The sequence below is a fragment of the Cyprinodon tularosa genome, unplaced genomic scaffold (assembly GCF_016077235.1).
Source record: "Cyprinodon tularosa strain WSP-4 unplaced genomic scaffold, ASM1607723v1 ctg70, whole genome shotgun sequence".
NCBI lineage: Eukaryota > Metazoa > Chordata > Actinopteri > Cyprinodontiformes > Cyprinodontidae > Cyprinodon > Cyprinodon tularosa.
In genome coordinates this window covers 495,129-519,511 of record NW_024039452.1, presented here as the reverse complement: position 1 = coordinate 519,511, position 24,383 = coordinate 495,129, and the positions used below count along the sequence as shown (strand labels likewise).

The 24,383-nt window shown below is 37.5% G+C and overlaps 1 protein-coding gene across 1 annotated transcript; it reads right to left on the bottom strand.

Moving 5' to 3' along the window:
• Positions 1-179: 179 nt before the first annotated feature.
• On the bottom strand, positions 180-23,431 carry il13ra1 (interleukin 13 receptor, alpha 1). The gene is made up of 10 exons (XM_038268499.1): positions 23,169-23,431; positions 22,507-22,649; positions 21,164-21,302; positions 20,923-21,022; positions 8,095-8,279; positions 7,858-7,982; positions 5,338-5,461; positions 4,964-5,060; positions 990-1,062; positions 180-763 (listed from the first exon to the last, which is right to left on the bottom strand). Exons 1-10 carry the CDS (start codon positions 23,230-23,232, stop codon positions 689-691), a joined length of 1,125 nt encoding a protein of 374 aa, XP_038124427.1. The 5' UTR covers positions 23,233-23,431; the 3' UTR covers positions 180-688.
• Between the last annotated feature and the right edge of the window lie 952 nt (positions 23,432-24,383).

Below are 24,383 nucleotides of genomic sequence, written 5' to 3'. Positions count from 1 at the left end.
TTATTACATAAAAACAGTAAGAAGAAGGAATATCTGTTAAAATCTGAATATTGCACTTGATAAGCTATGCACAGCAGCCATGTTTAGAACTGCAGCTGCTAAGAGAGAGCTGGCTTCAGGGAACATCCTCATTACAAATGCTTGACCCTTTTGCACATAATTGGATTTTCCATATTTCCAAATATAAAAAAAAAATTTATTCCACACTGGAAAGACTTACTAGATTATATGAAAAAAAAAATCCTAATCTGGATGCTGCTGGTAAGGTAGAACAGCTGCATGTGTCCAAAGGGTCTCAGAGAAACAGTCCGCAAAAATATTTCAGCCCTGCAGGGTTTTTCTAGTGCAAAGTTATCCTTGTAAACTTCCCCTGCAAATAAGTAGCTGCTGTGAACTGGTCTGGAAGAATTGTTGACTCCCCTATAAACAAATGTTATTGTAAAATCTGACCTCTTAATCTGCAGTTTCCTGAGAAATATGCAAACAATAAAAAAATGTAAAAGCTCCCAAACATGTGTTTACAGTTGATTGTGATAACACTTGTTTGTGAATTTCAACAATTTTCCTCTATTACTTAATACAGCCTAGAAAGCTATTTTATTCACACCGTGTACCAATACAGGGACACAGTTCTTCTTAGGACGTGTGAGCTGAAAGCGGAGATGTGGCAACAGTTTGGTTTGTTGGTTTATGCATCTTTCACCAGAGTGACTTTACAGTTCTCTTCTTCCTCTGCTTCAATGAACAACTTGCGAAAAGAGCTCTGAGGGAAGGAAGAGATACCAAAATAAGAAAGTGTTAGTCCAATTGACAAAATCCTTCTATAAATCGCTAAAAGCAGATATATATAGTTATACAAAAACCCTGAATAAAACTTACATGCAAAAAAAAAAAATAAATCTTAACAGAAAAAAATCTGAGAGTAAAGCTAGATTTAATAACATCCTCCCACCTTAATCTAATGTGATTATGTTTTTATTTTTTTTTACCTGACTATTGTTGGATATATCGCTGAGGTAGTCTCGAGGTGCTGGCACCTTGGGGAAAATTGTTTCTTTTTTCCTGCGCAGAAACAACTTAGCTTCAGTAAAAACAAAATGCCTGAACATGTAATGCAGGCATTACAGAGTATTGTATATGAAAGACCAACATTTACATTGAAGACTAAAAAAGGGTGGTGTGCATTTTTATTCTGTAAGCTGCGTGCCATTTAATCTTAGCATGTGTGCTGTTAAGTTGCTGTTTTATAAACGCCTGGATGTAAACAAGCGATCTCTACACACACACACACACACACAAAAATATGTCAAACAGATCTGGATCCTATTTTGTGCTTCCAAGTCAAGGAATTTTCTCTTGAACTTCCTCTAAGCTTTTTAGCTAAAAGGGAACTTCAGAACAACCTGGAGTCATTTTGTTTTTCACAACTTACAATGCCTCCCTGCTGTTCCTCTCCTTATGCATCCTCAAATTGAGAACCAGTTGGCTGTTACAGTGCATTATGCAGAGATGGGGGATGTGGAGTCAAAAAGTCATCTCCATGCCATGTATTTTTTCCTCCACAGTGAATTAAATTGTGGACTTATTGGTTCAGAGGCTGGGCAGAACAAAAATATTGCATGGAGGTGACTTGATGAGTCCACATTCCCAATCTTTTGCATCATATATATGATCTTTCATTGTGGTATGAGTGATATGCAACTGGCAATTAAAGAAATCCTAAAACTATCTTTCCTTAAAAAGGCATTTACACATATGGACACAATTGTTAGTACCTGTCTTTTAAAGAGAGAAAATTGTACCATGTTCACATGAACAGCCTTGATCTGAACTTTCTAACAATGCTTCAACAGGGTGATTTTAAACTCATGATAAGGGCCAGGGACAAAAATGATGATACTCCTATCAAAATAATGTGACCAAAGGTACATGTACTGTTGACAGAGAGTCACTGTCTTGTTATATGACATGGTGTGTACCACACTCAACATGGACAAGAAAAGAGTTGTCTTAGACGATGTTCCTGTGACTATAGCTGCACGTATTATTCAGAAATCTAAGGTCCATGGGACTAAAGCTAACATCTCTTGTTGTGGCCCAGAAAAAACTTAAAATTTTACTTTAAGCTCAGTCAGTGTCAGATTGCACCATCCATTGATGTTTGAGCCCCAGTGTACTTAAAGAGGACCAAAGAGGAAACCATTGTTGAGAACAAATCATAACAAAGTTGGACTTTGCCAAACTACACGTTGAGAAGACACCAAGCTTCTGAGAGAAGGTCCTATGGACAATGAGATATAAATGTAACCTTTTGCAATGTACAACAGCTCTATATTGACAGATGGAAAATTTGAGCATATCAAGGAAAGAACACTGTCCCCTCTGCGAAATATAGAGGAGGCTCCATTATGTTCTAGGGCAGGGATGTCAAACTGGTTCCAGAAAGGGCTGTGTGGCTGCAGGTTTTCTTTCCAACCAAGCAATGGCACACCAGACTCCATTCATCTCATCAAGTGAGTCCAGTCTTAACATGATGACTTGATGAGATGAATGGAGTCTGGTGTGCCATTGCTTGGTTGGAAAGAAAACCTGCAACCACACGGCCCTTTCTGGAACCAGTTTGACACCTGTGTTCTAGGGTGTCTGGAATCTCCACAGGGTTCAGGGAAATCTCAAGACTGTCGGGGGATTCTAGACAGAAAAGTGCTTCCCTCTGTAAGAAAGCTTGTCCTAAGTTGCAGGTCATGGGTTTTTCAACAGAATAAACACCCAAAACACAGCTAAAACACTTAAGAAAAATTAAGAGAAAAACATTGGATTGTTCTGAAGTGGCTTTCTATAAAGTCCTGACCTAGTAAATCCTACTGAGGATCTTTGGAAAGACATGAAACATGTCATCTGGAATAGGCGCTCTTCAAACCTGCGACAGCTGGAGTAGTTTGCTAATGAGGAGTGGGCCAAAATACCTGCCTGGCCAGCCAGACTGAATCACACCGAGCATTATTCAGTCTGGCAAACCAAACAGTGTCACTCTCAGGGCCTTTCTGGTTTTATGCTAGTGCAACATCATGATGCCGACATCAACAGAGCAATGTTGAAATAATGCCATTTCTGATGTCCTAAGTGAGATTGAGGTAACCTTAAATCCTTAACAACTAACACATTCAGTGTTATATACTTGACATATTTCGCTGAATACAAAATGTCACTCGTGGTCTTTCCATCACATCCGCTGTTATCTGATCGGTTCTAATGTGATGATGCCAACCCTGTTAGCCCTGCCTTTACCTGACATACATCCTGTGTATGTTTTATCAGTCTGGCTGGCCAGGCTAGTCAGAATGGGAGGCATTTTTTTAGTTATCAGCCCTTATCAGGCTACTATCAACAACTATCAACCTTTGTTTATAGATGTTGGAGATCGGCCTGTTTTCCAGTGTAGTCCTGTTTCTCTGACTGTGACTGGCTGGATGTGCTCTCTTCATTATGACATGGGAGCTGACTCTTAGCTGGTCTGCCTGGCTGTGTGTTTCCTGGACGGGGCCGCCTTTTACAGCTGCTTTTTGTATCTCTGCTTCTGTCTCCTTGAACCCCAGCCGGCCTAGGCAGATGGCCGCTCACACAGAGTCTGGTTGTACTGGAGGTGTCTTCCTGTTAAAGGAGAGGTTTTCCTCTCCACTGTCACTACAAGCATACTTAGTGTGAGGGATTGCCTTCGAGTCAATGAGTCGATGCGATCAACTGGTTTTCCTTATATAGAAAACTTTGAATCAATATGACTGTAGGATCTGGTGAACTGTAAAGTGTCTTGAGATGACATGTGTTGTGAATTGGTGCTATATAAGTAAACTGAATTGAAGTTATTTCAGTGACCATTGTGTTTTTTATTAAACGAGGGGTATCAACAATTCTGTCCACGTGTGTATGTTTCAGTGGTAGTAGAGAGCTTAACCCCCCCCCGTGAATGTCGTAAAATTATTAGTAAATTATGCATTGTCGTAAATGTAGTAATTGGTTGCGCATTAATCAGTTGTGGAGCCAGCTCTCGAACGCTAAGTCCTCTATGCTCTGGAGCAGCAGAACGCTGCCTCCCAGCCCCAATGAGAAAACCCTGTTGAGGTTTGAGCCTTGGTCTGTTGGAAGTAAGACGCGAGAAAGTAGAAACCTGATTGGGTAACGTGCCAAAAATATTTCACTTCCATTAGGACTTAACTTTTTAAGGGGTCTGTGGAGAAGGGGCGGGTCATGAAGCTGGCTACTCGACGATGATTGGGAAACTTACAGAAGGATTTTTGACTGACAGCAAGGAGGTTTGCTTCCCGATCATTCAGTCAGAACAGTCATCTTGTGCTGAACTCTTGCCATGGTTTATGGAATTTGTTATTTCAGAACGCTTCACAACAGCTATTTTCCCCAGTTGTAGTAATGTGTTTCTGCATTTGTCAATGCAATACGGGACTTTTGGATTTAATTAACTACATTGAGCCTCCTCTGTTTCAGAGAGCAGCAGCCGCCACTGGTATGTTTCAGATGAGATGTTGCCAGTGTGTCTTGAGGTTTTCATATCTGGCCTAGAGAGTCTAGATCCATATCCCTACCCACCTAACCACATCCAGATTGTGTCTCATTGGATTGGGAGGGACACCTGTTAGTCAAACCTGAAAATTCACTGCTAAGTTTGAGGAACTTTGACAATAAGATTATGTAAATATGTTTAGATCTAGGAGTCAAAAGTTTATAAAATGTATCTCACCTCAAAAATCAGTAATAGCAGAAAAAAAGGGTCTAGAAAGTGTTGACTCAAAGGAGCTAAATGCAGCCATGTATCGTTTCCCCTATGCGCTATACCTCAAGTTGGTCTGTCACATAAAATCTCAATGAAACATAAGTTATCAGATGAATAAATGGTAAGAATACTTTTGCAGGACATGGTAGTAAACTTTATAAATGAGGCGTGTCATACCTTTGAAACCACAAAAAGAACAGGACTGCCAAGATAACTATCAGGACAACAGCAAGACCACACGCCAACAAAGAAAGATCAACATTAGAATCCGCATCTGCAAATAAATCCAGAGAGGGCATTAGTCAGCTGGGAGCCGTAACACAGAACCATGAAGTCTGATAATTGATGGGATAATAAAAAATGATTATTTTCAAATATAAAACACTAAATTCAACCACATCCTAAAATCAGAATAAGTGGATTTATTTATGTTACACAGTAAAGTTAGCATCTCTGTTTAGCTTGCAGAGATGTTAATTTGCAGAATATACCTTTCAAAATGGTAACAAAGCAAACAAAAACAGAAAGTAAATAAATAACTATAAATATACCAAAACATTTCTGTTCACTTTCCGGCGAGTTATCAATATCTTGAGCTTGAACTGAAAAGCAGTACCGACAGTTACGGTCCCGCTTCACCGTTTCCCATCGTCTTTCTTCTATTATAAACTCCTCCTGAGAAAATAATACAGTCATCAAGTCATTTTGATGAAATGTCCAAGGGAGACAACATTCTTGCAAAGGTTTATGAGATTAATTGGAAATCTAAACATATTTATTTAATCACAGCGGCTTAAACACTAGATGTAAGTTTAATTATTAGTTGTGCGATAGCTGCTGAGATATTTACAGTACACACACAACCTAGATTCAGAACCCAAAATCTGAGAAGTTTAAGTAACCTGGTATGGGTGTAAAACATAAATATTCTAATATGACAATATTTCTCACAATATTTCATTAGATGGAATTTAAAAATGCCCCTGGATTGATCTTAAATGTAAAAAACAAAATTCGGTAAATATCTATCGTAAGCCGGGGATACACTGAGTTCACAGCTCACGTTGCATGTTGTCACACTGTGCGGGCCGACGCTCTGATGCGATCTACCTGCTCACACTGTACGCCTAAAAACCACATTGGCCTCAGCTCCGCAGTGGGATGGCGCTACTCGGACTCATCTATCTGGAAGCCAAATGAGTAGAAGTGGAATATAAAGCTCGCTAGGGAGGGCAACTTTGTGTGATGAAAGCCCTAAAAAGAAAATTCAAGGACGTATTTGGAAAAAGACATGGCTGAGCTACTACGGTCTATGAAATTTACAGACAGAACTCTATTTGACTCGCAACCCCACCATGCTTGTTGGTGTTTGAATCCTTGTTTGCACATGCCCACTGAGCGATTTGCCCACGACGGCCGACTGAATTTCAAACATGTTTGATTTACCCCTGTACACTACAAGACGCTAACCTGACTCCGCCAGATGGATTTGCTCCGCATATCCATCTGGAAACCTTCCGTTGAAGTAATTTTGGGAAGGGGCGAAAATACTGGTTAGCTTATTGGCCTATGTTGGTGATAGACGGGCCAAATAAACCAATCAGATCAATGAAGCATATGACGTACTAACAGAGCAACGACGAAGAGGAGCCAAATGATAGATCAAACTCTTGCCGAAACCAGAAGAGCAAAAACATCTTTTCCTCTGAGAAAAGCCTCCAGAGCAGTGTTTTGCTCTTCTTTCAGTGAAGAAATACTCTGTAATTCCGATAAAACTTGCTCGATAGCCACGCTAACGCTAGTTTCATCGGCTGAAGCCGCCATGTTCTTTAGACTGAACTGTCGCGCTTCTCGTAACGTCACACCTCTACCCGCCTCAAAGCCAACGCTGATTGGACGTTCGTTTGGTGAACGGCTCCAAATTTTCTTCAAAGCTTCTTGAAAGCTCGCAAGATCAGGATGGTCTCACGAGGCTAACAAGACGCACGATCAGGCTGAAAGTTGGCCTGATCGAAAAATTCTCGCACGACGGGAGAATCGGCCCGAAAAGTGCAAAAAATCGTACAGCACAAGTTAATTGGTGAACGCATGTACGTATTGCCCTGTGCAAGGAAAAACGTTATTTGTCAAATATATCGGCCAAATATATCGTCCAGATGATGTCGGATCTATTTCTAATTCTTTCATTTAAAATTATTCAAGCTAAGTCACATTCTAGTTTCATAACATTGATTTTTACTGTCTTGCATCAGTTTCAAAATCAATCACAGGTCTGGACTTTCCCAGGTTCATCATAATAAAACGGGAAATTTATATCATTCAATTGGATTTCTGTCTGTGTGTTTAGGGTTGTTGTCCTGTTAGAGGGTCAGCCTTTGTCCATGCAAGAGCTTTTCAGTTTCTAACTGGTTTTCTTTAAAGTATGTTGTTATTAAACCTAAGCATTCGGTCCAGGGGCTCTTTTTCCTCATGTTTGCTAAGCTTAACAGGCTTTCTTGTATGTCATGTACTTCCTGGCTTTTCATTTTAGGCCACTTCTTGGTTTACAGCTAAGCATTGTTTTTCAGTTTTGGGATAATTCGAACAGAGCTTTGCCATTTTACTCTTGATTTGGTATATGGTATAAATTTAACCTGCTTTAAACATCTCTATTAACCTTTTACCTGACCTATTTGTCGTGTTGTTTGGCTTTCATTCTCTTTAATCTCTAGACTACATCAAGAAACATATAAGAACAAAAATTGATGGTGGCATGCAATGGATTTATATGCAGGTACCAGATGTATGTATGCCCAATTTTTCTAATTTTCAGTAGTTTAAAAAAAATAGGAGCTTTCACAAATTTTCACTACTTTTCCTAAGCATGTTACATAAAATCCCTATAAAATGTACTGAAATTTGTGGTTGCAAATGACATGTAACATTTTTTTTGTGTCACATTTTCATGAAAGCAACTTTAAATTTCCAAGGAAAAAGAACTAAACACTAAAAAAGTGCAAACAATTAGCAAAAAGAAAAACACACCCCTCAAAAAATAAAAAAAAGTTACAAATACTGTGTAGATTTCTTACCTTGACATCATTGCAATAGGAATTTAGTTTGAATGTATTTAATCCTAGCTCTCCTGGATCATTCCAGCTAATTTTGAACTCTGACTCAGTTTTTGTGACATTCACTTCAGGGGGAGGTGGTTTCACTGTGCAGACAAAAAGACATGAGATTCTTCAACAAGAGACTGAATGGAAAATACAGTAAGTGTGAACAGTGCTTTATTGTTAGAGATGCAAGAAAAAAACAGTATTGCTCACATTTTAAATGATCCTCAAGGAATGTATTCCGAACAAGTGTATTGTTCAGTGTTGCGTTGAACACAATCTCAATTACTGCATTACTGGACGCATTCAAATCACATCCAGACTTTACACCACCATTGTAGATGTATGATGTGCATTCTTGCATCTCTTCTATTCTGTCTTCATAATGAAACTCCATCCTGAGAAAGAGCAAGAGATAAGAAAAAGTGTATTACTTTTACACCTCAAAAAATGCTTTAAATAAAAGAAAACACAGTATATGAAAAAAAAAAATCTTAAAATGATCAGTTTTTCCAGATTTTTCATGTAGATCGCTATGTATATATATATATATATATATATATATATATATATATATATATATATATATATATATATATATATATATATATATATAACTGTATATAAACAAAGAGGAAGAGGCGTTAAGTCATACTAAAATTTTGTTTATGGAAGCAGTCCTGTCACGTGAATTGTATGATCAAGCAGAGGGCTCTGACATTTATTAGTATATATTAAGACCATCCTCTTGTTATTAATAAAACACCAGATTGGGGGAAACACATGTAAATCAGTTTATTTGTTGACAATGTTATATTGTATCTAAAAAAAAAAAAAAGAAGAAGAAACCCATGGCATCATTGTAAAATGTAACTTATTCACATGTTTTTAATAACTTTTAACTTTAGAAATTACACATTAATGTGATTAAAATATAAATGCCAGTAGGTGAATTCCTAAAGACAAAATAATCTGAAATAACAGCTTAAAAAGGTCATTAAATATGACAATCAGCACTAGACACAAATTTAAAAACAATCCACTGGACTTTGTTTTTTGTAACTTTGAAGACGTTTCGCTTCCCATCCAGGAAGCTTCTTCAATTCAAAGTGTTAAAAATAGTGTTGAGTTTAAGTTTTTTTACAGTGGACCAAACAGAGCCTTTTTTTGCCTTAGAAAAGATGCAAATTAAACCGGATGAACGGGTCCATCCCTTTGGAAAGGGGTTGGACCTAGTTAATCTTCACCAGCATTTCAAGGGCTTCCATTTTGAAAAGTCTATATGCAAATATCTTCAGAAAGACCAGAAAAGTAGTCATTCTCGCTTTTGCACATAATCAGTGAGGCAACTCTATTATTGATCATATCATTTACACAAACACAGACATGCATGTGGAAATAACCAAATAGAGTTATGGGTGATAGTTGCATCACATACCAATTTTTGGAGCCAGTGTCTTGCATGCAAGAGGTGTTTTTTTAAAGCCAGTGTGGTTTCACTGTAATGTTATTTCGATGAACCCATTTTAAATGAGTTGAAATACAAATATTTTTCTTTCCTTCCACCCTTTAAGGCTACCTGATGTTTCTCCTTCATAAATCCCCTCAAAAATACATTTAAAAAAAAACTCAGAGTTCAGGCCTTAGAAGAAAAGACACAGCTTTAAAGCTGTATCTACATATTTCAAGTCTCGACCCATATTTTATAACCAAAAACATTTGGGAAACCACAGACAATAAATCTGGGTAATTTAATTAGTGTTAGAAAGGCTAAGCCAGCCAGAAGCAATGAGTAAACAGCATGATAATGGAAATTTACAACTTCTTTATGGTGGTTCAGAGAATCTCAGAAGCTGACTCAGTGACACCACACAAATCACGTAGACTTCCACATAGCAAGGCTCATTGTCTCAATCCTTTCCTGCTGTGAAACATGATGGTGGCTGTGTTATTCTGAGTAGCAAAAAGAAAGTCAAACCGAGTTAAAGTAAGATGGATATTAGGAACTTAATTAGGAGAAAACATTAAATGAGTCCTTTATTTTATATCTAAATGAGAAAGATCAACAATCCTTCATTATTTGTTTTCTGATGATGGGTAGATTTATGTAAACGAAGAGTGACACTGGTTTGTTTTCAAAGTAAATCTGCCTATTTCCGTCCTTAGTATTGTTCCAGTAATTGTACTTTTTCCTGGAATTATGAGTCATGACTGTGAGCAGGGGTGGATTTAGGAAATTTGGGGCCCTAGGCAAAAACAGTCATGGGGCCCTCTAATTTGAGGAGAGAAAACATAAAACAGATGCATTATAGAGATATGGAAATTTTAATGGAATAGACATACACTATTTGTTCTAGGTTTTGTCCCTGTCTCTTCTTGTCCCTTTTCTTGGTGTTTTACTCTTTATGTTTTGTACTCAGCTGATTTTTCATACCATCTCAAAAGGAATAAAAGATTTTTGCTGATTACTAAGTTCACCTAGCTGCTGCCTTGCTGTTTCCAAAAAGGCAATGGTAAAGGTAAATAACACATTCCATCTTTTCACTTTTCATAAGCGTTCTGATGGCATTTTAGCAAAAGGATTTTTATCAAAAACTTAATTTGCACAAAAAAGGAATTGTGGTATTAACCACGCATGTAAACAGAGTTAACACCAGCTAGCATTGCCTAATAGTACAGTGAAAAGCTCACTTTAACACATGGACACTATTACCCCACTAGATGAACCAGCAACACAGCAGCCGGTTCAATGTGAGCTGCAGTCATTTACAGCCTCTGCCCTAAGTTGTGCCAGCGACACAGAGGCAGTCACTCTATTTACTCGCTATTACTCAGGCAATATAGTGAAGCACATTTAGGAGCATACTGTATACTGTAGGCTGCCATGAGCCTCTTATCGTACAGTCAACATTGAAAAAAAAAATCTTCATTGGGAGCTGGTGAACATTCTCAATCCTCCAGGTCATAGTCATACCAAAAAAGCTAAAAAAAAACAACACCAGACTTTTTTTCCCAAGTTTGAAGATGTTTCGTACGGAGCCCCTCTGATGACATGGTCAAAAAAAAATTTTAATTGTGGCCACGAAGTAGTATAACATGCGCACGAAATACTACTTCGTGGCCACGCAATAAGTATAACGTGCGCACGAAATACTACTTTGTGGCCACGCAATAAGTATAACGTGCGCACGAAATACTACTTCATGGCCACGCAATAAGTTTAACGTGCGCACAAAATACTACTTCGTGGCCACGCAATAAGTATAACGTGCGCACGAAATACTACTTCGTGGCCACGCAATAAGTTTAACGTGCACACGAAATACTACTTTGTGGCCACGCAATAAGTTTAACGTGCGCACGAAATAATCGAGCGCGCCTTAGACTTTAGAGAAGGCGCGCTCGATTTGCTTACCCAGTTGTCTAGGAATGATATTAATATTATTAATAAGTATTTCGTGCGCACGTTAAACTTATTGCGTGGCCACGAAGTAGTATTTCGTGTGCACGTTATACTTATTGCGTGGCCACGAAGTAGTATTTCGTGCGCACGTTATACTACTTCGTGGCCACAATTAAAAATTTTTTTTGACCATGTCATCAGAGGGGCTCCGTAGTTTCGCTTCAGGAGGCTTTTTCAATTGTCAGAAATAGCGTTGAGTTTGAGGCTTTATACAGTAGCTCTACACAGCCTTGTTGACTTTAGTTTTAGTTGACAAACAAGGCCTTCTCAGTCTACATAATTATTTAAATATATATATATATATATATATATATATATATATATATATATATATATATATATATATATATATATATATATATATATATATATATACACTATATTGCCAAAAGTATTTGCTCACCTGCCTTGACTCACATATGAGCTTAAGTGACATCCCGTTCCTAATCCATAGGGTTCAATATGACGTCGGTCCACCCTTTGCAGCTAGAACAGCTTCAACTCTTCTGGGAAGGCTGTCCACAAGGTTTAGGAGTGTGTTTATGGGAATTTTTGACCATTCTTCCAGAAGCGCATTTGTGAGGTCGCACACTGATGTTGGACGAGAAGGCCTGGCTCTCAGTCTCCGCTCTAATTCATCCCAAAGGTGTTCTATCGGGTTGAGGTCAGGACTCTGTGCAGGCCAGTCAAGTTCATCCACACCAGACTCTGTCATCCATGTCTTTATGGACCTTGCTTTGTGCACTGGTGCACAGTCATGTTGGAAGAGGAAGGGGCCAGCTCCAAACTGTTCCCACAAAGTTGGGAGCATGGAATTGTCCAAAATGTCTTGGTATGCTGAAGCATTCAGAGTTCCTTTCACTGGAACTAAGGGGCCAAGCCCAGCTCCTGAAAAACAACCTCACACCATAATCCCCCCTCCACCAAACTTTACACTTGGCACAATGCAGTCAGACAAGTACCGTTCTCCTGGCAACCGCCAAACCCAGACCCGTCCATCAGATTGCCAGATGGAGAAGCGCGATTCGTCACTCCAGAGAACGCGTCTCCACTGCTCTAGAGTCCAGTGGCGGCGTGCTTTACACCACCGCATCCGACGCTTTGCATTGCACTTGGTGATGTATGGCTTGGATGCAGCTGCTCGACCATGGAAACCCATTCCATGAAGCTCTCTGCGCACTGTTCTTGAGCTAATCTGAAGGCCACATGAAGTTTGGAGGTCTGTAGTGATTGACTCTGCAGAAAGTTGGCGACCTCTTCGCACTATGCGCGTCAGCATCCGCTGACCCCGCTCCGTCAGTTTACGTGGCCTACCACTTCGTGGCTGAGTTGCTGTCGTTCCCAAACACTTCCATTTTCTTATAATACAGCTGACAGTTGACTGTGGAATATTTAGGAGCGAGGAAATTTCACGACTGGATTTGTTGCACAGGTGGCATCCTATCACAGTTCCACGCTGGAATTCACTGAGCTCCTGAGAGCGACCCATTCTTTCACAAATGTTTGTAAAAACAGTCTGCATGCCTAGGTGCTTGAATTTATACACCTGTGGCCATGGAAGTGATTGGAACACCTGATTCCAATAATTTGGATGGGTGAGCAAATACTTTTGGCAATATAGTGTATATATATACTTCAGCAACCACACTTGGAGTTCCTCAAGGTTCCCTCTAAGAACCGGTCTAATTTTCTTTTTTTTATTGAATTTAACAGCTCTCATCTAGTAATATAAAAGCTGCTTAAAGCGCTTTATATCAGAGCCACTTTCACCTAATCACACATGAACATGGACACATTACACACAGATAGGGAGGCCGTTAGGCTACTTTTGATAACTTGTCTTGCCTGGGGATATACTGCCATGTCTAAACTAAAGAACTAAAGTGTGTACTAAAGTACACACATTTGTTACTTAAGTAGAAGTATAGATACTGCAGTTTAGTATCAACTTGACCTCTTTACTCGAGTAAAAGTGAAAAAGTATGTGTTTCAAAAACTAATTAAGGTATAAAACTATACTATAAGTAACTTAAAAAAAAACAGGCAGATGTAAGGTTGTCAAAAGTATCGATACCCAAAAAAGTATCGATACTGAAACGTTGTATCCTGATACAATACTCATTTTCAAAAGTATCGAAACAGCCATCTAAAGTGCAGAATAGTGGAAAATGCACTTTCTGAACACTGTGTGATTGAATAATTCTGTGCATTTTTCAGTTTCAGACTTTTTTTGTAACAGGTGCAGCTGCTGAGAATTATTTTTGTTTAACTGGTTTGGCCAGTCATTGATATATCTGCAAAACATAGCCAAGAAAGGAACACTTAATTTTAATTTTGTAAGTTTTTTTATCAAGCTTGCTTAATATTGTGCACAGCATACAACCTCAAAATATTATTCTCATTGTTTTTTTGTTTTTTTTGTTTCTTGTATTTTTTTAGTAATCAAAATATTTCTGTTGAATTTTAGAGTCTTTGTTTTTATTCTTGTAGTATCGAAAAGGGTATCGAGTATTGAATATTTTACTTTATATCGGTATCGAGTTGAAAAGTTTAGTATCGTGACAACCCTAGCCAGATGACACTATATGAAATGAAAGCTCAATTTTTCGACTATTTCAAAAAATTCTTTGGGATAGGGCCAAGGATGAGGGACGTCTTGTTGTTCTCCATTTCCCGATACACTCTCGCCTGTGTCCGACCTTCCAGACATTTCAACATCTTTTTCTGAATCCGACATTGTAGCATGGCATAGACTAGAGGATTCACGTTTGCAGTTTGAAGAACACCTGCTTGCTTCTGATGATTTCCTTTAGCTAACCAAAGAGTGTTTGTGTTATATGACTCCTCCAATTACACTAGTTTTCACTGGATGTGGATGGCACCAATGATCTGCATTGGATGGCGCACATGACGTGAGCTAAATATTTATAAATATTAAACCAATTTACATTTGTTTTAAATATGTAAGGAATAGAAAGTACAGATACTTGTGTGAAAATAATGAGTAGAAGTTAGAAGTAGGAAAAAAAATAAGTAATGGAGTAAAGTATAGATAGCTAAAAAGTGTACTTAAGTTCAGTAACAAAGTATTTGTACTTCGTTACTTGACACCTCTGGTCTAGATGCTTTTAATTGCTTCCAGTAACATACAAACCCATCTGACAGTCAAAATAAAAACCCTCAGTTGTTTCAATTCTTCGTTAGACTGGTGCTCTGGCATTAAGACATGGAGGAAGTTAAACTTCCTCCATCACAACAATAGAGCCAGTTTAATCAAAACAGAGGTGCCTGTATTTGGGACATCAGACTCTTCTGTAAACTGCACCATCATAGAATATTTTTGTTTCTATTGTTTTTTTGTTTTTTTTTACAATTTCTCATTGTAAGCTACGTTTACAAAACAGTTGATGGTCATCTGCAAACAGCAGACAGAGTGTAGAAACAAGTCCAATATTGGCATCCCTCCACTGTTTTAGACTAGAGCCATGAACCCTATCAGGCTGGATTATGTCCGAGTGGGATATATGAGATTGACTTCTAAATTGCTGTTGCAAGTTTTCAGGGTTCTTAAAGGTCCTTACAGTTGCTTCAGATGTTTTGAGGTCCAAACAGAAAAGCAAGGTAACTGTGCTTACTCTGTCAACACCCCATAATTATGAAAATGCAGACACTTAAGAGCTGATGGGGCTCTTAAAGAAACAACGTTAATGTTTGACCTTGCCACTTTACTTTTATCAATTTCTTTTCTCTTTTTTTCTACAATGTTTATCTTTCTTGATATATTAATTTAATCTGTTTAGTTGTGAGTCTTGATTTTAATGCCCATTAAAAGAAAAGCATTGTTATGATTTGCTAAGCTCATAAAATCCACACTGACAATGACAACAGCTTCTAAAGAAAGGACATATCATGACCCAGTTTCACTTACTGACACCATTAGAGCTGGTTAATTATCATATAATCTCTTATATTCACAGCTCAAATAGCTTGTTTTCAGTCATTCAGTTATGTAATAATGTATTAAATATTATTATTATATAAATACATTTAACTAGACCCTAACACTTCATTTTACCACTAAGAGACAGGTCGCCATTAATTCTTCATTTCAAGAAAAGAGTGCAATTATTTATATGAAAAAAAAATGTTAAAAAGTTTATTTAAAGCAGACTTTAACAGAAAAAAAAAAAATGCTGGAACTAATCCCTAACAGAATCCATAACTGTCTTAAATGTAAACACATCAATCTATTTAAATTACTCATTGTGTAATTTAGAAAAGGCATAACAAGTCTAACTTCATTCGCAATGTATTAGCATCTTGCTCTGATGATAAAGGGTCCCTAATCCTAAACTTTACAGTACATAAACAAGCTATTTGTATTCACGACGCATAATAAACTGTTTGATCAGGTTAATCTGGGTTGGAGAAAAAATCTGATGGTTCAAGCTATTTCTTTGGCTTCACCTAGACCTGTAAGGCAAGGCAAGGCAAGGCACATTTATTTGTATAGCACAATTCAGTACAAAGACAATGCAAAGTGCTTTACATGATTAAAATACAGGAAGATAAAACAGAATCAAAGCAAGTAAGAAAAAAAAAATGCAGAAACAAAAAAGAATATTAAAAACAGTTGGGTTAGCATTTGATCAAAAATTGACCTGTAACAATGTTAAGAAACCATGACAGTGCAACTAGAACTACCTCTGTAAAGGTCGTTATACCAACATTAAGTAGCAGCCTGATAAATATGCATTTCTAAATTAATTTTAAATCCTTCGCTTCTCTTATCAACACTGTCAGAAAATAACCTTTTGATTTTGGAATTCTGTTTGCAAGCATCGACTCTAATGATCACCTCTAACACGTGGTTTGATTGGTTGATGTCCATGAAAAAGTATGAAGATCAGAATGTAATTAAATAAATTAAATGTATATTTAGAAGAAAATGAAGGCTGCAGCTATAGATTATTTTAGTGATTGATTAATCTATCCATTATTATTTCCATTAATCTTTTAAACAAAACAGATATTTTCAGTAATTGCTCATTTCTAAAAACAAAAGACAATTATTTGGAATTAAGAAAAAAAAAATTGAGTATATTAAATGAAATGTAAATGGCAAAAACATTTTTTAAAATAAACAGGCGTTTTTTTTGCATTTTTTTTCTAAAATTTTGGATTTGTCTCCTGATTACTGCTATAAGCAGATTATTCTTCTTAATCTTGCCATTCCTAAAAGATTTTCCCCCCTCTTATTTGTTTAAAAACATCATTGTTTGAGTCTTCATGGTTTCTGTCCAACAGCACATTCCACTTTTTCTAGGCCACACAATATGTTCACAATATGTTCACCAGTAACGGTGTGCATATTAGAAATGTTGCAGAAACCTGTATGCTGCTCAACTGAACCCCATGCTCTTCTGTGCTTTTATTTGCATGGAGAGCAGAAATCTAATCATTTAGGATAAATTTGAATGTTCTGTTGGAGCGCTCCTACTCAGAGCTGTCAACTGGTAACTGCAAGTATCCACCCAGTATGCATGCAAGTCCCAGCTAGAGTGCTCGTCCATCAGTGGTATACTTCTGGTGTTGTAAAAAGAGCTACCTACCATGACAACAGTGCAGCAAACAAACAAAGGCTTTAGTTATCTTAAAATGAGGATGCAGTTAAAACTCCCCAAGTGTAGCAAAGAAAGTAACAGTGATGTTATTTGATCTGGGAAATCTAATCCTATTAGTTTAAACTGTTATTTAGCTCCTGGGAATTAAATGGGTGAAGTTGTGAAAGCAGCACTTTCTAGCTGTGACCAATTACCAAAGGAAATGCTCCTATCAGGAATCTCTCAATCAATTAAATTAGATTAGTGTTCTTTGACTCATTTATACAAATCATCAGCCTTGCATTTCATCTAGAGGGAAGAGGGACAATAACTTTGACTTACTGGCTACCTGCCTGTAAACAGCATAAAGATTTGATTACAGTTTTAGTGAGATAGAACCAATGAAAGGATCAACCATTTGGGTTTTCTATGAGGATCTAAATTTAAGCTGTTTTTTTAATGTTCTACTGTATATAAATGACTTTGACCTCCTTCCTTAATGACCAGGAAATTTTGCAATAATGACAACCAGTATTTGTAAGCATGGGAATGCATGCAGCCCATGTTTCTCTCTGTAGAAAAGTTGTTAAAAGGGGAACTACTCTAAATTCTATTTTTTCCTGATGAAGGCAGATCAGCCTCGTTTTGCTTTTTTTATATATTAAAAAGTATAAGCATTTATCTGTATCTTCAAAAAAAAACAAGCTTGATTGTCTGTAAAAATGTTAAATCTTATGTTTATGTGGATTTTGACCCTTAGTTTATGGTCCTGTTTAGAGCTGTTCTTTCAGTTTAATTTGACTTCCATTTGGGCCTCAAAACTGCAGTGTCCTGAATTCATTCAACCACCACATAATACAGCTGAGCATTGCTGTTTTTTTCTTATTCAGCTTTTATTTTAAAGCTTGATTTAAGTTGTTCTTTCCTGTTTCCCACAGCAGGCCCAACTTGACCTGTATTACAGTCTGTTTAGATGAGTCTGTCTCATGCAAATTCCCGTCATGTGAGACAAACTCCTTTTACTCCATGGACAATGTTGTTTGACAACACAGTACAGATGAGTGATGCTCAGGGTAACTTTACCTTTTAAATGCATGTATTAGTTAAAAACTATACTTTTGTATTTTTTTCACTTATCTTTATCTGATATCTAAAGTTGAACAGTTGGTAAATATAAGATTATTTTTGAAGGACGAAAGCATCTTAAGATTGATTAAATGTCCTTCACAAAATATGAAAGGGTGATAAGGGATGATCTATTTGGGTCAGTATCTAACCCTATCCAGAATCTTAGGGGTTGGTAAACAGCCTCAGGTAAACAGCCGGATAAGGGTTAACAGGGAAGCTTGGCCAATATCTTCTGACTGTTTTTTTGTGCTACTGGCCGGTGCCCATCAGAAGAAAGAGAGACTGCAGTATAGTATCTCCTTGGAGCCAGGGTCAATGACAGTTTCTCCTCCAACTACACTAGTATGAGTATGCCATTGGAAGTGTGTTTGAATAAATAAAACAGATCTGAGCCAACTGTTGTGGAAAATTACCTCCAGGACCATGTTTTATTGTTTTTGCTAATTCTGGAAAAGACTTAGTGTGGTTTGGCAGTGCATAATGTGTGACCCTGCCTGTTAAAGCCGGAGTTGTGGGATAATTTTTTGATGGGGCCGACTTTCAGCCTGATCGTGTGTCTTGTAGTGAACAGCAGTAACGAGGGACAATCAGCCTCTCTCTTGAGGTCGTGAGAAATTCAAACATGTTTGAAATTCAGTCACCCCTCGTGGGCAAATCGCTCAGTGTGCATGCGCAAACAAGGATTCGTCTTCCTCTTCTTCTTCTCAGAAGAAAACACAAAAGCATGGCGCGGGTGCGAGTGAAATGGAGTTCTTTCTGTAAAATTGACAGACCATAGTAGCCACATTTGCTCAGCCATGTCTTTGTCCAAATACATCATCACTTTTCTTTTTAGGGCTTTCAGCACACAAAGTTGCACAAATTGCCAACTCACCGCATTTCACTCTAGTGACCTTCCTATAGCAGTTAGATCGCATCGGAGCGTCGGGTCGCACAGTGTGAGAACATACATTGTGAGATGTGAACTTCTAAACCCTGCGGTTTGCATTGTAGATGTGTGCAACGAAAATATTGCACAATACCTTTAGAACAAATGCAGGTTTGAATGATGAGTGTGTGAGTGAATGCTAGTGTGCAGAGGTTCATGTCTGCAATGTTAAGTTTGCTTGTAAGTTTATTGTACATTAAAAGAGAAAAATTTATTAAAATATATGGGGGAAAAAAAGTAACACATTACCTTGTTTGGTTTTTCATAGGGATGCACGATATTGGGATTTTGGCCGATATCCGATATGCCGATATTTTAAAACTCATGTAGCCGATAACCGATATCGATACCGATGTTAAAGCTGGACAAAAATAAGTAGTCATTGAAAATAGCAGTTTTGTTATCCATTTCTGAAACTTTGAAAAATAATATACTCAAATATATTTTCATATGCTGATATCAAATTGGTTTTTAAAAACGCGGTATCGATCTATTTTACTTTCAAAATCTCGTGAAATTTCATCGTTCTGTTACAAACTCTCGTGATATTTTGCAAGTTCTTGTGAGATTTTGTTAGTAAAATACATCAATACCGCGTCAATATATCAACATATAAAAATATGGCAAAATTTCGTGAATTTTCGGGGGATTTCGTAGCATAACAATGACATATAGCAATATTTCATTAGTAAAAGAGATTGATATGGTGTTTTTAAATGGCAATATATAAGCATATGAAGATATTGTGATATTTTAATGTATCAATATTTTTCCCTGGTCTTTAGAAGTTTTTAAGTCTGTAAAAAAGAAGTTTCTGAGGAAGAAGAAGTAGTATTTTTATTTATTTTTTAGACTTTAGAAACTCAGAAGCGGATCAAATATCGGGTTAAATATCAGTGGGGTGGCTGATGTCCGATATTCAGTTTTAAGGCCGATACAGGCCGATACCGATAGGGGGCCGATTATATCGTGCATCCCTAGTTTTTCACACAAGAAATCTGAATCACCATGACACAGATGACCAGAAATGAGGTGACCCTGAAGCCAATTTACAAACACACACCCTGCATCTTACTTTCCCTTCATAGACTTCCATTAATTTCAACCTTTGATATGGCCTAACCCTGTCCTAAACCTAATTTAAACCTTTGGCCTGCGTAAGCCCGAAAGCACCCCAAAAAGGCCAGGACCAACCAAAACAGTCCTCACTTTACATCAAATTCAATCAGTCAATAAATAAGACTGCTTACACTGAGCCTGGTTCTGTTGGAGGTTTCTTCTGACCGTATGATCTGAATGAACCGTCTTCCTAAAGTCCCTTGAGATGACTTGTTATGGGAATTTGTGCTTTATAAACAGACTGAATTGAAATTCTGACAAAGCAGTTACTCCCGCTTTTGTCCCCAATGTCGGTAAAGACACATGAACAAAATGCTTAACTTGGCCCTTGCATAAAACCCCAGACAAATAAGGTAGATGATCTGTGATAATGTTTACCAGTTCCTCTTTTAAGCAAGTCCTGCAGAAGGCATCATGAACTCAGAAATTAGGGGACATTTGAAGAAAGAACTGGTGGAGTGTAAATGCAGTAATGACCCAAAACCTTCACCACAAAATACTCTTCTTCATCACTAAAATCCAACTTTATTTCATTTTAAGTCCGGGTTCTCTATAGAAAATGTTTGATGATTGGTTCTTCCTTAACAGAACTTGCAGCTGATGAAAACTTAGTTGGAAAGCAACTAGGATATTTGCCTTTACTAAAGTCCAGCTTCTTACGTTCTTCTGAGTTTCAGTTTGGTAGTGAGGCAAACAAGGTAAGCTTATGTATTTTTAGGAAGTGTTGCGAAACCAGCCACATAGAGCGAAAACTGTGCAATAATGTCAGAACAAAAATGGTCTAATGCATGTAGACATACCCATAGAAAAAGCGAAGACCTGTAGCTGCCGGGGAAGGGGTCCAGGAGCAGCGAACATCGTTGGAGGTACGCCTGTAGCAATCCCGTGAGGTCAACAGTTCTGACCGGTTAAAAAACAAAGACATGGAGACGATAAATATTAACAGATCCTTCTATAAATATATACTATTTTACCCCAGTATTGTATATAAATCTATTTTTAAAACGTAGAATGTCATTTTATGGGGTGTGTATGACTTACTTGGGTAATTTATTTCCAAAATTGCTGGTTCACTTTTGTTATTTTTGCCACATTCAATGGTCAAAGAAAATTTATACATGTGCCCTTCTTCCATGAAAACTTTTCTTTTAGGCTTAAAAGTTGTAGCACTGATGTCAATCTATCAAAAGAGAGACAAATAGAAAGACTGAGAAACACAATAAATATACCCAGTGAAAAAAATCCTGATTTAGGCCCCTGTTTGGCATCTGCAAAGTCGTTAAAGGGAATTGTTGGACTGGCTGAATAGACGAGGTCTTCTGTTCCCCTGTAAACCATAACCCCTGAACAATGTCAATGATAACTGCCTACACCCAAAGGCCAGGACTAACAATGATGAGCATGAACTGTTCATTCCTCCAGAAAAGGAGAAGCTGGAATAAACTTCATTGTGAATAACTTCAATGAAAACAAAGGGCTGTCCTTTTTTCTTCTGCTTTTTAAATCTAAGCAAAGCTACAATGAAATGATTTACTATTGGAAAGACATAGTCAGTAAAACCTAGAAACTGAACTGAGCAAATCTGCGAGAGACAATCTCCTAAAACTAAAAATAAAACAAAAGTGAAGGGGAAAAAAATGGTCGTTTGAAAGGGGTGTGAAGGAAGCCATTTATGTTAAAAGAGAAAAAGCAACCTTAAAGAGAGCGGTTGGACTATCAGCTCTCAAAAACCTAACCCTACAATACAGTTGATTCCTTCCCAATACCATTTCAACCCCCTTCACTATGCAGGGGAACAAATTTCTCGCCAGGTCAGCCAGGCCAACAATTACCCTTAATGACTGCCTTTTCAGAAGAATGGGCCAGTATTGGGTATTACAGGCCAATAACCACCTCAACGACTCCCATTTTTAAGGGGTGGAGCTAGTTTTCCAGCTTCAAAGTGCATGTTTTCTAAGCCCTTACAAGGATTTTGTTGGGCTACTCTTTAAAAGCCTGGAACTCAACACTAATCCAGACATTTTGAATTGAGAAAGCCTCCTGGATGGGAAGCAAAATGTCTTCAAACTTGGAAAACAAAGTCCAGTGGTTTGTTTTTTTAACTTTCATATTTTGGAATGCACTGAGAGAAGCGGATGCTCAAGGACACAATGACTGAGATGGATGAGTTAAAGTGCAAGGCTTCAAACTCCTGCATCCAGTTTTTCTGAAAATATTTCTCCTGTATATAATAATAAAAAAGGTGTAAAACATTTTCTTTTTAGGACAAGTTGAGGGAAAGTCTGCTTAAACCTGTTTTGTGGTTCGACCTTATAGTTTTTAGGCAGGATGGAACAATGAGCTGTTCAATGGTGAACTTTTTTTCACTTAACATGTTTGCTTACTTTATATAAAAACCCAAATTTCCCACTCATCATGCCATCATATGTGCAGTTGGGTAAGGAGTCAGGAGGGGGTATCCAGGAGAACTCTGGAGTAAAGTCATTTTCCCAAAACACAGACAGATTCTGAGGTGGTGGGATCTGGCCTTAAAGGGAAGAAAGAAAAAATACATAAATGTGGTTACACAAGATTGAAGCATCACATGAGTTTTTCCTGAATCTTGGAGGCTTCATCTTAGGAATAGCAGAATTCATTTACACTCTATGGGGGGAAAACTGTTGGTAAACACCAAGGGTAAACATAGCAGCAAGGCAGAGGGTAAGGAAAAGAAAAAAAACTGTATTCCTATCTCAGAAATAAGGGGTTCTCTGTGTCATTTTTCTTTATTTTTTTTTTTATTTTCTTTAATGCAAAACATTGTACTGACAGTTTGCCACAGTAACATTTTGATAACAGGGAACTAAGTTTAAACTTTTGAGGTACAAGCATTATTGCCACACAGTCAGTAAAGCCTTTCCTGTTTCCCCCACTTCATCCGGGAATGATTAGTGCCAGACCTGCCGTGACGTCAGTGCTGGGAAACAGGAGCCAGAAACGGGAAAAGAAAGGAAAAGAAGCAGGACAAAGGATAAAAGTTGGTGGTGTGAATGAAAGCTCTCTTTACCTGATGCGGTTTCAGCCGCAAGAACCAGACAAGTCAAAGCGATCAAATCCAAACACTGAAACATCCTGTTAGATCATCTGGATTCGGACTGTTTCTCTTTTCTTTAAATCTCTTCGGACCGAGCTTTTTGACTCCCAACTATTTCCAGGCAGTCCGTTTTACTTATAGAGGGAAAAGGGAGAAACGAGCAGTGTGAGTTTACTTTCGCTTCCAGGTTGTTTAAAGGAGAGGGGAAGGCATAAGGAGGTCTGGAGACTGAGGTGGGCGGTTCGTTTTTCCGAAGTAGAGTCTGTTCGGGACAATGACGTGATAAATCACTGATCAGTGCGTGAATCATTATAGAGATCCGCTCATCATGTATTCATCACTGCATGAAGCGGGATGTAGAAGGCAAACGAGACAGTTATAGAGCAGCCAACGGAAATACAGGAAACTAACTTATTTAACTAATTCCTGCATTCTATTTCTCTCCTAATTTTCCAATTTAGTAAAGTTAAAAAAATTGGTCATTAACCTCCAAGTTAAGCTTAACTAAAGTAAAAATCCAACTGCAACAAACAATCCCTTAGCAAAAAGTAATATACTTGAAGTAAATTCTATTAGGAATACTTAAGTATAAGTTAAGAAAGTATACTGAACAATGTACTTTTAGTGTACTTGAAATATTACTAAAGTCATAGTTCTTCGAACTAAATTGGGACATTTTGAAGTTTACTAAAGTATACTTAAAGTATACTTTAGTAAACAAAACAGTAAACAATACTATAGTCAAGTACACTCGACCCTTTAATAGCTTAAAATATTAAAATGTATTATTTTTTCTTATTATTATTGGATATTGAGATCGGAGCTCAGTTGTTGGAGTCACTTATATCGAGGTTAAAGGTCATCGAATAACAATGAGTTTCTCATTTCCGGGGGGAAATGAGAAACTCATTTCAGGGGGACTTGGGACTTTGGGGAAAAAAAGATAAATTTATCACTTTGACACACACTTGCTATTTCATAGCATAAGTAGATTACTTTACCTTATAATAAACAAAAAAGCACATCACATTGAACAGTCATTATGAAGTCAATGAAGTCTATAAATCATGTAATTATAACATATTATAGAAATCCATCAAATTCATAAAATTACAATATAGATGTGCCAAAAGTGCTAAATTGATAATGTAAATATACATATATATATATATATATATATATATATAT

What these genes read in the sequence shown, in the direction of transcription:
- il13ra1 (XM_038268499.1), bottom strand. Translation starts at nt 23,232, where the DNA reads ATGTTTCAGTGTTTGGATTTGATCGCTTTGACTTGTCTGGTTCTTGCG. An exon ending in TGCGGCTGAAACCGCATCAG is followed by an intron (nt 22,650 to 23,168) that starts GTAAAGAGAGCT and finishes CTTCCCTTTAAG; the next exon opens with GCCAGATCCCACCACCTCAG. An exon ending in AATTTGGGTTTTTATATAAA is followed by an intron (nt 21,303 to 22,506) that starts GTAAGCAAACAT and finishes CTCTTTTGATAG; the next exon opens with ATTGACATCAGTGCTACAAC.